This window comes from Salmo salar, chromosome 15, assembly GCF_965601325.2.
Source record: "Salmo salar chromosome 15, fSalSal1, whole genome shotgun sequence".
NCBI classification, from domain to species: domain Eukaryota; kingdom Metazoa; phylum Chordata; class Actinopteri; order Salmoniformes; family Salmonidae; genus Salmo; species Salmo salar.
Genome location: NC_138305.1, coordinates 42,378,405 through 42,392,784, shown reverse-complemented (window position 1 = coordinate 42,392,784; position 14,380 = coordinate 42,378,405). Strand labels below are relative to the sequence as shown.

General features: G+C 42.0%; 1 protein-coding gene across 1 annotated transcript in view; it reads right to left on the bottom strand.

Moving 5' to 3' along the window:
* The window catches only part of LOC106571376 (mannosyl-oligosaccharide 1,2-alpha-mannosidase IA), a 169,635-nt gene that overhangs the window by 114,512 nt on the left and 40,743 nt on the right, over positions 1-14,380 (bottom strand). The window contains exon 2 of the mRNA XM_014144392.3: positions 13,317-13,413. Within this exon, the coding sequence (XP_013999867.1) occupies positions 13,317-13,413 (97 nt within the window). The remainder of the gene's footprint in view (positions 1-13,316; positions 13,414-14,380) is intronic.

Sequence of the window (14,380 nt, the reverse complement as noted above, 5' to 3'; positions counted from 1 at the left end):
TTTAGCACTGTTTTGCACTGCGCTGAGACAAGCATGGGGACTGGTCTTGAAAAATCATGAGATTTTTATTTTCACTGAATCTCAGTTTGGGTATTGGTTAGACTACAAGTATGGTGTAGAAATGATATGCTCTTAGTGTAACCTTTATTTACCTAGGCAAGTCAGTTAACCTGTTGGGGCTAGGGGGCAGTATTTTCACGGCTGGATAAAAAAACGTACCCGATTTAATCTGGTTACTAATCCTACCCAGTAACTAGAATATGCATATACTTATTATATATGGATAGAAAACACCCTAAAGTTTCTAAAACTGTTTGAATGGTGTCTGTGAGTATAACAGAACTCATTTGGCAGGCAAAACCCTGAGACATTTTCTGACAGGAAGTGGATACCTGATGTGTTGAATTACCTTTAAGCCTATGCCATTGAAACACACAGGGGTTGATTAATGTTTTGGCACTTCCTATTGCTTCCACTTGATGTCACCAGCCTTTACAAAGTGTTTTGAGTCTTTTACTGTGAGATCTGACCGAACAAGAGCCATGGAACGGTGATGGCCGATTAGACTCTGGCGCGCGAGTTCATGTTGGGTACCCTCGTTCCAATACGTTATAAAAGAGAATGCATTCGTCCACCTTGAATATTATTCATGTTCTGGTTAAAAAAAGCACTAATGATTTATGCTATACAACGTTTGACATGTTTGAACGAACGTAAATATATTTTTTCCCCTCGTTCATGACGAGAAGTCCGGCTGGCTTAGATCATGTGCTAACAACACGGAGCTTTTTGGATATAAATGATGAGCTTTTTTGAACAAAACGACATTCGTTATGGACCTGGGATTCCTGGAAGTGACATCTGATGAAGAGAATCAAAGGTAATGGATTATTTACATAGTATTTTCGATTTTAGATCTCTCCAACATGGCCGTTTGTCTGTATAGCAAAGCATATTTTTCTGGGCGCAGTGCTCAGATTATTGCAAAGTGTGATTTCCCAGTAAGGTTATTTTTAAATCTGGCAAGTCGATTGCGTTCAAGAGATGTAAATCTATAATTCTTTAAATGACAATATAATATTTTACCAATGTTTTCTAATTTTAATTATTTAATTTGTGGTGCTGACTTGACTGCCGGTTATTGGAGGGAAACGATTTCCTCAACATCAATGCCATAGTAAAACGCTGTTTTTGGATATAAATATGAACTTGATAGAACTAAAAATGCATGCATTGTCTAACATAATGTCCTAGGAGTGTCATCTGATGGAGATTGTAAAAGGTTAGTGCATCATTTTAGCTGGTTTTATGGTTTTGGTGACGCCTGTCTTTGAATTGACAAAACATTACACACAGCTATTGTCAATGTACTCTCCTAACATAATCTAACTTTATGCTTTCGCCGTAAAACCTTTTTGAAATCGGACAACGTGGTTAGATTAAGGAGATGTTTATCTTTCAAAGGGTGTAAGATAGTTGTATGTTTGAAAAATTTGAATTTTGACATTTATTTGGTTTCAAATTTGCCGCTCTTGAAATGCACCTGCTGTTGATAGGGTGCACCACGGGTGGCACGCTAGCGTCCCACATAGCCCCAAGAAGTTAAGAACAAATTCTTATTTACAAGGACAGCCTACTCCTTCCTCCCCATATGGGAATTGAACCCCGGTCTCCCACGTTCCCGCACGACACGGGGATTCTTTAGCTAAATAGCCCAGTACTCTATCCTACTCCCGACCGACACGTTGTACAGAGCCATATTTTCCTCAGAGGGTTTTCAGTTTCTTGGAATAGAAACACCATAATATCAAATTAATTAAGCAACATTTCTTAAAATCAATCCCATATACTATGTTCTTATAAAAATAGGTTTTAAATTCTCTAGTACAGCCACTATTAAAGGCTATCAAATGCTTCTCAAAGATGCCCTCTGGTGGTCAAACTAGCACTAACTAGCATTAAATTGTACCAGTGGTTCACACTTAAATAATGTGCCAAAGAATTCTGCGGCACCAGGCAAGCTGCGCCGCAGTATGCTGCAACTTTTAAAGGACGAACCACTGTACATGAAACCAAAATTGCACTAGCCTAGTGGGCGAATAAATGAAAATAACAATTAGTCTTACAGCTATGACAACCTATATTTTAATAGCAATAACACAGCTTTTGGTTTTGAATGATCACCAAAAAGGAGGGCACCCCACCTCCCAATTAAATTAACCCCTGGCTATTAGATTACAACAAGGCTTACAATGCAAAGTTCAAATACCGACATCAAATTGAAAGCTATCGGCGCACTGCCTAAACAGTTGACCGGCAAAGCAAATGGCCCCGTCTCTGCCCTCTGCTTTCTAGAAGTGACATAAAAGGCAAACAAGCTGGCAGCTGCTCCCCGAGCAATGTGCTGCATGGTCCTAAAGCCAGGCAGAAGGTAAACAGACATTGCATTTTAATTGGGATTGGAATGATTTTAGTCTACTTTGTTTTGTTGTTGCCTACCCATATGATGCCCCTGCTGGGACAGACGGACGTGGAGATGTATTTTTTTTTGGGGGGGGGCGCGCTACAGTAGGCTATATCGAACAGCTAATACAGGACTAATAAAGGCTCAGTGCACTACTTTTGTGAAGAAAAAATAATAAAGAATTTCAGCACCCTTACTTCCCGTGGCTATGCTCTCTTCACAGCCACTGACTGCCAGAGTGCCTTATCACTTCCTTTGTGATGGCAGCCATGTGTAAATCAGCAAGAAGTCATGTCTCCTGAGAGCTTCTTCTCCAGCCGCTGGGCCAGTGGGAATGACGCGTTGGTGGATGTGCTAGAGAGAGAGAGAGACAGAAAGGTAGTGTAACCAGAGGGTGGAGCGTACTACAGCTCACACCACAGAGCTCTGGGTCCGTCGGTCTGCTTCCATCCGGGACCAGTCAACTGAAAGGAAAACCCTGGCCACTCAGGAGTCTTGACATACTCTCAGGAGTGTTTGTCACTAGCGATGCAAAGCAAAGTGATGTGCTTTGAGCATTTGGAGATAGGCGTTATCTTGTAAAGCCTACTCATCATCATCATCATCATCGTCTTCATCATTAACTGTACATCTACATCTGACAGTAAATGGAAGTGGAAGTACAATCGAGCATTGTCCAGAGGAATTAGAGAAGATATGTCATCCTCTTAATGTAGCTCCACGTCATAATCACAGTGGAGCTCTTATCATCCCGATTAATGCAGAGACTTGTTCCTCTTTTCCTCACCTTGTTCTCCCTTCTTCCTACTAGCGGTGTCCTCTCACTGCGGCCTTTTCTTCAGGGCACGAGTGCAGCTCCCATCAGAGGAGATTACACTGGTGATTACAGCTGAAGCGAGAAGCTGCTGGTAAAGACATCTCAGATCAGCCAGGCGGAGGGATGACGAGGGTCCTCTGCTGGGAGACAAGAGAGCCCTCCAGTCCCATCAGACACACTGGCAACCTGGCAATCCTCCAGGGACTGTGAGTGTTTTCACCTTGCCATCCCCAAAAGCAGAACACGAAGCTAACCAATGGCCATGTCAAAACAAGCTTGATGAGCAATTCCGGCTGAGAAGCAATGGCTTCTTATTCTGTGCAGCGCCTAATGGATCTGTTTGTAAGCTGTAAGAACTCATCCATCAGCTCAGAGAAAAATGAGCAGATCAGAAAAAACAAATCAAACTGACAAACATTGAGATGGTGTTAGCTCTCATTCATGAACAGTCGCTTCAAATGGTCAGGCTCGCTTCATCAAACACGCCTCTGGCTTGTTCTGCACAAACTCAAGACAAACAGTCTCAAAGACAAACAGAAAGAAAACAAACTCGCATCTAGCTGCTATCGCTGCCTCTTCCCTCATTGGCAAAGACTTAGGCCTATTTCTTGAATAGAAATTTCCAGAGCTCTGTGGGGAGCAGACACTTAATCACCACCAAGCCAAGCCACACACGGGAGGCCCTGCAAAATGATAACGCTCACACACTCACAGCACAGCGCTCCACTTGTTTTGTTGGGTAATTAATGCGAGCGCAGCCCCAGATCCGGACGGCGTGTCACGGTTCGGTAGTCATCGCGGTAAATTAGCTCACAGGGGCACAGAGCTGAAATGCACTCTCCTAAGGCTTTCTCAGCTCCACTGTTCTTCTCCTTTCAGATGCCTGATGAATTTGTAACTTTCAGCAACTCAGAACCTGGACAAAAGCGTAACATCATAATCAGCCAGAGGGGTTTGACAACTTTCAACTCCCCCATCAAACTGCCAGACAGAGATAATGAGAATATTTGGCTTTCCCCATTGTATTTCTACTGCACTTGATGTTAATGGATGGAGCATTGTCCACACATGCTGTGTCCCTGTGGGTTTATTAGCCATGGTACTGTTGAGGCTTCTCTGCTCCCACCTGGGCGTGCCACCACTATGCTTTAAAAAAAACTCACACATAGAAAGTAACTAGAGTGCCCCCAGTGCAACACCTTCTTTGGCAAGCACACGTTTGAGGAGGCATATAATGAATTATTGATCAAACCACAGAGGCAGCGATGCTTTTAGCCCCAATGACTACAGGTGTATTGGGTCTGGTATCTGGTTCAGGGCAATGAGACCTCTTAATCCTAAACGTGTGTCTGTCACTGCTGAAGCCCTGGACTTATCATCCTCATGACTGTGATATCACACCCTATCAGAGCCAGCCACATACTGACTTGCCTACTGACGGACCTACCAACCCCTGTAGGGGGAGTGATGGGATAACATAAAAACACAGGGAGGTCCCTTATTACATCTGGCCATTCACATAGAAGGGGTAGGAGAGAAGGGACTCCGAATATAGTTTATGACTAGCCTGAGGAAATACAGCTAAATCTCCTTTTATTTTCCTGCCAAATTACATAGGTACTGAAACTACTCACAGACAAGTCAAATTACTCAATATTATGGATCACATTTTAGCTAACAACTAATAAAAACACTCACTGACCTGTATAACTGAACTACTTCATAGACGTGCATATACACTGACAGTACAAAACATTAGGAACACCTTCCTAATATTGAGTTTCACCCCCGTTTGCCCTCAGAACAGCCTCGATTCATCGGGGCATGGACTCTACAAGGTGTCGAATGCGTTCCACAGGGATGCTGGCCCATGTTGACTAATGTGTCGCACAGTTGTGTCAAGTGTCCTTTGAGTGGTGGACCACTCTTGATACACACAGGAAACTGTTGAGCGTGAAAAATCCAGCAGCGTTGCAGTTCATAACACACTCAAACTGGTTCACCTGACACCTACTACCATACCCTGTTCAAATGCACTTAAATATTTTGTCTTGCCCATTCACCCTCTGAATGGCACAAATACACAATCCATGTCTCAATTGTCTTAAGGCTTAAAAATCGTTCTTTACCCTGTCTCCTCCCCTTCATCTACACTGATTGACCTGGATTTAACAGTGACATTTACTAAGGGATCATGGCTTTCACCTGGATTCACCTGGTCAGTCTGTCATGGTGTTCCTGATGTTTACAATAGAACATCAACAGGAGTCCCATTTCCACACAAAACTGAGATACAAAACCATGATTGGTTTTCTCATCCATGTCAATTCTAGATATAATTAGATTTTGTTTAAACAATCAACCTTAGCTCTTTTTTTCTGTCTGTAACTTGGTAGTGGCTTGATGCTGATGTTGTGAGGGAGAAATGACTTACAAAATCAATTCTAAACTGTGGATGAATCCTTTTATTCACTCCACAAGATAAATAACCCATTTGATTGACTTTCCTCATCAACAGACATGCGAAGGGTAGGTATTACTAAGTCTAGCCATGAGGGAACAGAGACATCAGCAGGACTTTGCGGACTTCATTGATCAGACCGAATAACGGCAATCATATTAGGACAACATTCCCTGACTCTAATATTCATTTCCCAACTCTGGAGACAGGAGACCTAGACTAAACAAAACACAGACTCAGGCAGGTTGATTACAGTCGAGGATGAACTATAAGGTTGGACAGAAAACTCAAAAACTGAAGAAACAAAATCAAGTGAAATACATTAGTTAAGTGTGCCAAATGTCTGGAACATTCTGAAGCTTCTAATTGCTAGGAATGGTCTCTAAAAAGTGTTGCTTTCCAAGCAGCATCTCATATCAAAACCTACCTCAATAGATATTTGAACAAGTGGCATCCCACAGCCCAGAGTCTAGGCCTACTTGCTGAGCTAGAGCGGGTTGGCTTCCTCTGTGACCAGGCTGACATACTGCAGGGCGGAGTAGGGGGTGTGTCTGCTCACCTGGTTCCTGTCCGCGTCTGCAGCTGGCGGAGCAGCCATAAGCCATGCATCGGACTGATCAATGCCTCGGCCTTGTCTCCATCTTCCCCAGTAACAGAGCACGACGCAGAGCAGATGTCTGGCCATGTCTTATGCATACCTCAGGTTCCATTAACCAAGCACTCGCATAGATTAATAATGCAAAGCTCTGTCATTCCTTGATTAATAGGAGGCCGACTGAATTTATCCTTGGCTCGAGATGGCGTTGGTAGTATCTGTGTGTATGTATTTTTGTGTGTCAGGGCATCCGTTAACCAGAAATAGCTGGCTTTTGCCCGATATTTTTTTTTAAAGCCGATAAATAAAACTGGCCAATTGTCCGGGAGAAGAAAAAAAAATCCCATTCCAAAAGAATGTTTTTTAGACTATTCATTGATGGAAATACCAGTCGATGGAAATGCATTTGACTGCTGATGATTATCGGTCAATAGGTCCATTTGTGTAATTTAGTGGAATTAAATTGCCGCGTGTGTATTTTCGTTAGTCGTTATGTTTATCACACGTGCACAGCATACAGATACAAAGAATATAAGAGGAAATCTGTCAGGCAGCACGAGAGCTGCTGCTACAGCTTCTCAAACTGCTCCTTCGTTTCTGCTGGAGTGAAATCAGTGGAGGCTGCTGAGTGGAGGACGACTCATAATAATGGCTGGAACCGAGGAAATGGAACGGCATCAAACTGATGCAAACCATGTGTTTGATGTATTTGATAGCATTCCACCCATTCCACTCAGGCCATTACCAGGAGCCTGTCATCCCAATTAAGGTGCCACTAACCTCCTGTGAGTGAAACGTGCTTTTAGAAACCCAATCATTGCATAACAATTCTAAATGCAATTGTGTGTTAAAAGGTGTTGATGGCCTGGAAAATTGAAGCGTGCTTCCCATCCACCATTCAAGTGCATATAGGCAATGGTAAGCAAGCTACAGCGCATCATACACCACTTTGCATTGAGCTAGAGACCGTATTAATTTTTAAAATATACTTAATTGTTTGAAACCTGAAACTTTACTTCTTATTATGAGGCATGTCTTACCTTGCTTTAAAGTAAAATATGACTCTGAAACGTGGAGGCAATTTTTTATAAAGATTTCCATATGCCATTGAAACCAGTAGCCTATTTCTCTCATGTTCTATTGGTTTTCAAATCAACTTTCTTTCATTGTCCAGTAGCCAAAGGCAGCATCCTAGTCATATTAGCAACCCATGCTAGTTGTTGCATCTTTAGATCTCCCCTCTTTCAAAACATTTTTACAAATATTTTCATCTCTGTTACATGAAACTGCTCGCATGTGCAGTCAGTTATTGACAATGGTATTTTCCCTGTAATTGCATTATGGAACAAACATTTACGCGTAGCTTACTGCCTTGTGCGCATTGCTGCACCTATAATGTGTAGCAATGAAATAATTGCTGCACATTATAATTGCTGCACAGAAATAATAGTTGATCAATATTTTAAGCTAAACATTCTGATCTGTTGCATATTTTTTATTATGCAGCCTAGGCCTACTGGTTGTATGAATTTGGGATCTATCGTCCCACAACTGTCCCAGAGTCTGTTTGGAATAGGCTATTTCTTTCTCGCACAGAACGACAATCTAAGGGGGAAATCAGATTGAGATAGGCTAGTGATTTTGCTGTTCGCTACTCATCTTGTTTGCTGAGGAAAAGTAAATGTGGCAGTTATTCTAACATATTCAAAGTGCGCATTGGATTTTGGTAAGAAGGACGCATGCTGTTGCATGCTGGAATTGCATGTTCTGTTAAGATGAATAAGCATAATCTATATATGATTTCTGTCATTCAGCGCACTGTGCGTGGATGCCCTAATCAGGTTACGCACCCAATGCATATGGGTCTGGCACATTTCTCAAAAGTCCATTAAATTAAAATGCTGCAGGTCGAATGACTGGCACCACATCTTCCTAACCGAAACCCTGGTGTGTGTGTGTGTGCGCATATGAGTGTGTGTGCGCATGAGTGAGATGGACCAGTGCCCCCCTCAAGGCCCACCTTCCTGTTTTAGTAAATGTGACCAGTTTCAAGAATGTCACTACTTCACAGGAGAGGCATTTGAGCATTTTTTAAATGTGTTTTACGGCAGAAATGCCACCTGGAACATGTGAACTTTCATGTACCTTAATTAAAAACGTGTATGCCATTTGTAAATATGAATAGAAATATAATAAATTACGAGCCTAGTGGGTTTAGCCACGGAAAAATACAGGAACCTACCCGTTAGCCATGATTGACTGAGATAACGAAATGGGATGGAAATGCCGTGAGATGAGTTTGGATTGGTCTGCCATGTAGCATGCTTCTGTCTATAACATGAGCTGCTCAGTATGTGTAGATAATCAGCTTTTGTAAAAATATATAATGAAGAACTGAAAAAGTGTGGCTACTGTTCTCAACATTGCTGCCCTGAAGTTAACAGGCACTATTAACAAAGATCAGTGGGAAAAATGTGATGGACTACTTTCTGGAGGACGATCGTGCCATGCTGACTCTCTCCGACTTAGAAAATGAATCAGACGATGCAAAAATCCCTGATTTAGGTAAAAACATTTTCATTGAACCAGACATTGTAGCGTCTTCTGATGACAGAGATGGGAAGAAACGGCGATCAACAGTGTTGTTGTCATGAAAGAAGTTGACCGAGTTCTGAAATCAGTGGAATGTCCGGTGGAAGCAAAGAGATGATTGCCTAATGCGGAGAGTTGAAAAGGGAACACAGAAGGCTGTTGTATAAAACACCTGTCTCTTCAAACTCAGCAAACGTGGCATCCATGACAGAGGGAGAAGCGTTCATCCATATATATGGGTAAGAGCCTAGCTATATTTTCCGATATTATATATTTTTTGTACTTTTACCCCTTTTTCGTGATATCCAATTGGTAGTTACAGTCTTGTCCCATCTCTGCAACTCCCCTACGGACTCGGGAGAGGCGAAGGTTGAGCGCCATCCATTCTCTGAAACACGACCCTGCCAAGCCACACTGCTTCTTGACACACTGCTTGCTTAACCCAGAAGCCGGCCGCATCAATGTGTTGGGGGAAACATGAACCCGGGGCCATACTGATGCCTCAAGCACTGCGATGCAGTGTCATAGACCGCTACACCGCTCGGGAGGCCCTATACATTTCTAATTTTGTCAGAAAGTAATTTTCATTGCAAGTTAAAGCGAGCTAACGTTAACTGGCTGGCTAAAGCTGGTTTTTGATATAAATATGAACTTGATTGAACAAAACATGCATGTATTGTATAACATAATGTCCTAGGGTTGTCATCTGATGAAGATCATCAAAGGTTAGTGCTGCATTTAGCTGTCTTCTGGGTTTTTGTGACATTATATGCTAGCTTGAAAAATGGGTGTCTGATTATTTCTGGCTTGGTACTCTGCTGACATAATCTAATGTTTTGCTTTCGTTGTAAAGCCTTTTTGAAATCGGACAGTGTGGTTAGATTAACGAGAGTCTTGTCTTTAAATAGCTGTAAAATAGTCATATGTTTGAGAAATTGAAGTAATAGGATTTTTAAGGTTTTGAAAATCGCGCCACAGGCTTCAACTGGCTGTTACGTAGGTGGGACGAATTCGTCCCGCCTAGCCCAGAGAGGTTAAACTGTATTGTTGGTTTGGGCTTGTAAGTAAGCACTTCACTGTAAGGTCTACACCTGCTGTATTTGGCTTTTGTGAAAAATGATATTTGATTTGAGGGTAAGGCTTAAGAAGGTGTGAATGATACTGAATGGGTGTAGACAAAGAAGAGCTCACCAGTAGATGTACCACAACATTCACTGGTCATTTTCTCAAAAGTGAGGTTAGTTTATCAACTTTCAAAGCTGAATTACTTTCCATTGTTCCTCAACTGTAGTGTATGATATACCATTTTCTAGCGAGTCTCTACTTTTATCCAAATATGAAAAACACCTTTTCACATTTTGCTACATAGGACCGAATCCAAGGTGGTGGGTCACAAATGGCTCCCTCTCACCGTGGCCCCTGGATATAATAGCCTTTGCGCTGGGTGGTTGTCAGGGTCGACGACTGTCGTGTGTGATCTCTCACACTGCTGCAGATGCCGAGAGGACTGCAGTGCAGCAGACAGGGGAGAGAAGGAACACCGCTGGGCTGTGTTGTGCTGTGAACCATGGGACGCCCCTTCGCTAGCGTCTGTGTAACGTTATGAGAGTGGGTGACAGGAATAAATGCCAGTGTCATTATATATTACTCCAGCTTCCCTGGCTAAATTAAGGGTGTTAATCAAATGTGGTACATAAATTCTCTGCCTGTCCTGAAGCCTTGTAGTGGCAGCAGGAAGGAGAGAAGTGATGGCAGGAAAGATGTAACTTTTATTAAAGAGTATATTGCTGCAAAGCCATGAATGTTTCATCAGGCACTGGTTCTCAAGTCACCTTTGACCATAGTTGGGAACCTTTTTTTCCCCCTAGTGATAAACAGCTTGAAGAAGAGTACTGTTGTCAAGCTTTGGGGCTCAAGGTGCTGCAATCAATGGCACCTTAAAGGGGTTGTAGCCTTCTCCTTTATATCCAAGAAAAAACCAATAGGCTTGGCAAGCGAGGTTGAAAACGCAACCTAATTGCCTTCGTCTACTCCAATTCTGTGGAAGTAAGCTAATGAGGCTTCCTTCTAAACAAATTAGCATTCTCAGCTGAAATCTTGCAAGTAAGTTTACTTTTCTGAAAAACAGAGAGCAACAGATCTGATGCCCCAAAATACAATGATACAGTACAGAAAAAGCATTATGACATGGCAATGACTTTTCATCGCCTTCAAATCTCAGTGTGTAACATATCCTACTGATATACTCCATTTTAAATTACATGTGGTATGCTATGTTGAATGTGCGTAAATCATACATTAGCATCAAAATATACTAATGATAGAATCTTGCGGGCAAGCAATGTACAGTATTCCTGTATAACGTGACAGTTTATGTCTAACATTCAGGTAAAACATATTTGCTTTAGATTAGCATCTATACGGAAGAGAAAGGCCTGAAAAATACTCCAAAACAGAGAAAGTAATCTGCCATTAAGGATTCAGAGAGCTTTCGCTCGTACAGGCATCTGCATATCTTAAATCCCTGATAATGAAATAGAATTTCAATCACCCTAAGTTAAATATGAAAGTGTTTGAAAGATATTTCAAGAGAGTAAAAGATTAAGTAGGAGGAAGTTGTATTAGGCCTTTAAATGAGGTACCATACTTCCAGAAGTGAGCGCTTGCAAAAGGTTATATGACACTCCTGTCCCTAATGGAAAGTTATGAGTGAGGAAGGAGAACATTCATGGCGTATTAGGGAGACATTTTAATTAGAATGCAAACTCTGTGTGAGATTGTAGCCTGGGTCTGAAATGACTGGTGTTGTCGGTGGGGAAGAGGAGAGCTGTTCATCACAAACACAGAGACAGATAGAGAGAGAGACAGAGCTTTCCTTCTCCACCACACCAGACCTTATTTAGCACCTCTGTGAGACAGCCTGGTTTTCAGGCCCATCTGAAATCCTGTCATCACACTACTCCCAACTGTCACAGCACAGCTCACCCACATACAGCCTACCACACACCAGAGCTCACTTACAGCCGTAAAGACATTTTATCAACAGCCCAACCAAATATCCTCATTGTTGAAGTTGAATTAGACCACACAAAGAGAGGAAGGGGAGAGAAAGTGCAATGATAGTGGAGGTCTTAAAGTACATGTTTCATTCCTATTGCCATTTTGAATTCTTATGGAAAAATACATTGTCATAATGTACACACTAGATATGGATCACGTTTAATTCAAGTCAAATATTACAGCCGAAGTTTAACTATGTTTAACCTTTGTGAATTAAACAGAAATTGTGTTAAATACCATCCAGAATGGGCCACCTCAGCCAACTGCATACAGACCAGGGTGGTGGAACGATAAGCATAATTTAGCCTTAATCTGAAAATGGAAGTGAGGTCATTTGAACATGGAGTATTCATTTAACTCCACAAATGAAAGTCAACGATAGTGATGGCTATAACAAAGGGCTTGTAATACCTGTAAGAGGAACCAGCTGTGCTGAGTAGTTTGGAAAAATACCTGTCATTGTTCTACTTCCATTTAGCAAGTACAGCATCTTAACAAAACCCAATATTGGGGGGGGTCGTTATGTAGTCCAAGCCAAGCAGTGTAATGCCAACCACACAGGAGGGGGTTGTTTATTTGTGTGTGTGTAGAAACAAGAACACTGCAATCATTCCATTTCCCCAGGAGTCATGCAGAGGGATACAGTCTAGTATGTCCCACATGGGAAAGAGATCGGAAGCAACAACACTTATTAACACACACACACACACACACACACACACACACACACACACACACACACACACACACACACACACACACACATCCCTTGTCTACACCAAATCTCAGACTACAGAGAGACTACTGAACAATGTGCATCTATCTGGATCTATCAGTCAAGAGATACTTCTAGCTAAAATATCAAAGCCTAGGGAGTATTAAGAGCTTTCTCCAGTACAGAGGGGGGTGTTTACTAAAAGTTTCTCTTGTGTAAAAGCAAAGGGTTTATTACTCAAAGTGTTTAGGATGAAATCCTCTGTACCAGCCAGAAAAAGTATAGAGAAATTCTTCCATCAACGATACATCTTCAATTGAAGTCTACAGCAGCAGCGATACCGTCCACTAACAAAACAAGACTACAATTTGAGAAGACAATACAAAGCATCTATTTATCGGTGCCTCCCAGCCCTACTGGCAAAGACAGACTCAGCGATGCTCCAGGTACCCTCTCCTCTCCCCGGCCTGGCTGGCACCACAGGATTATTGATTGATAGCTTTGACTGATTGCCAATTTGGTCCTAATCTGTGGGGCAAGGTCAATGGCAGTGGGGGCGGACATGAATCAGCCTTCTGGGGGACTGAAGGGGACCTGGGGACATATACTCACCAAACAGATTGCTGGAGTGGCCTTGCTTGGAAACAGGCCTCAGCTCATTAGATCCCCAGGCGTAGCGCTTGTAACTGTCCCAGGCAAATGTCATCATCTGTGGGCAGAGGGAGAGGAAGGGGAGGGGGGACAAGGGAGAGAAATAGGTTTAGGTCTAAGCAGATCTGTGAAGGGTGATTCACTTCCTATGGGTGTTTTGGTCATTATGGGCAGGTTTTCAGCAAAGTACTTGACAGTTTTGTTAAATAGAGTGTAGGCCAATTTGTGAGATTAAGGCTATTTTATGTTGGACAACATGTTGATTAGCCTACAGATATTAACTGTACAGGGAAGTCTGTCAATCATTTAATAGACCTTGACATTAAACAGGAAAAATGTATAAGACGTCTCAGTTTGATGTCTTCAGTGACCCTGGTTTGTGAAACATAACCCGAGAGACAGCGCATCTGACAATAATTCTGACATTTCCAAAAAGAATAATGATGCCAAGCTTTATGCGTCACAAGGTTGTTCTTCAAATCAGTGATTTCTGACAGTTTCTATTTTGGTCCCAGGCACTATAACAGAAACCGAATCCTCCTTAAAATCAATGAAATCATAGCCGAGAAACCCTAAATGGAGATTAGAGGATAAATCCTTTTCTTCCCTCTCCCTGGTGACTCAACCCAGATGGAGTCAGATAAGCTGTTAAAAACAAGGACAGCTTTTCAAAGTTTTCAAATCTGAATGAAAAAGGTATATTACTCACTTAAAACTGTAATCTATAAAAGTTGACTTTGTTGAGTGTCTGAGATTATGCTTACCATTTTAAATCGCAACACTACTGCATTTGGCTATAGCACAGTCCAACTAAGTTTTATGAAGTTAGCATAGCATATGGGAAAATAACAGGCCAGAAATAATTAGGTCTATTGAAGTGATAAATTGGAAGGGAATGGGCTTTCTGGCTGCACTAACAATGCATCCCAACACAGTGCTAGTGCCTAATTCTCTCTCAGCACAGTCATATCTCAGTTCTCCTCTGCAGGGTAGCGACTACCAGTGTGTCCTCTAGTGTTTGTTGT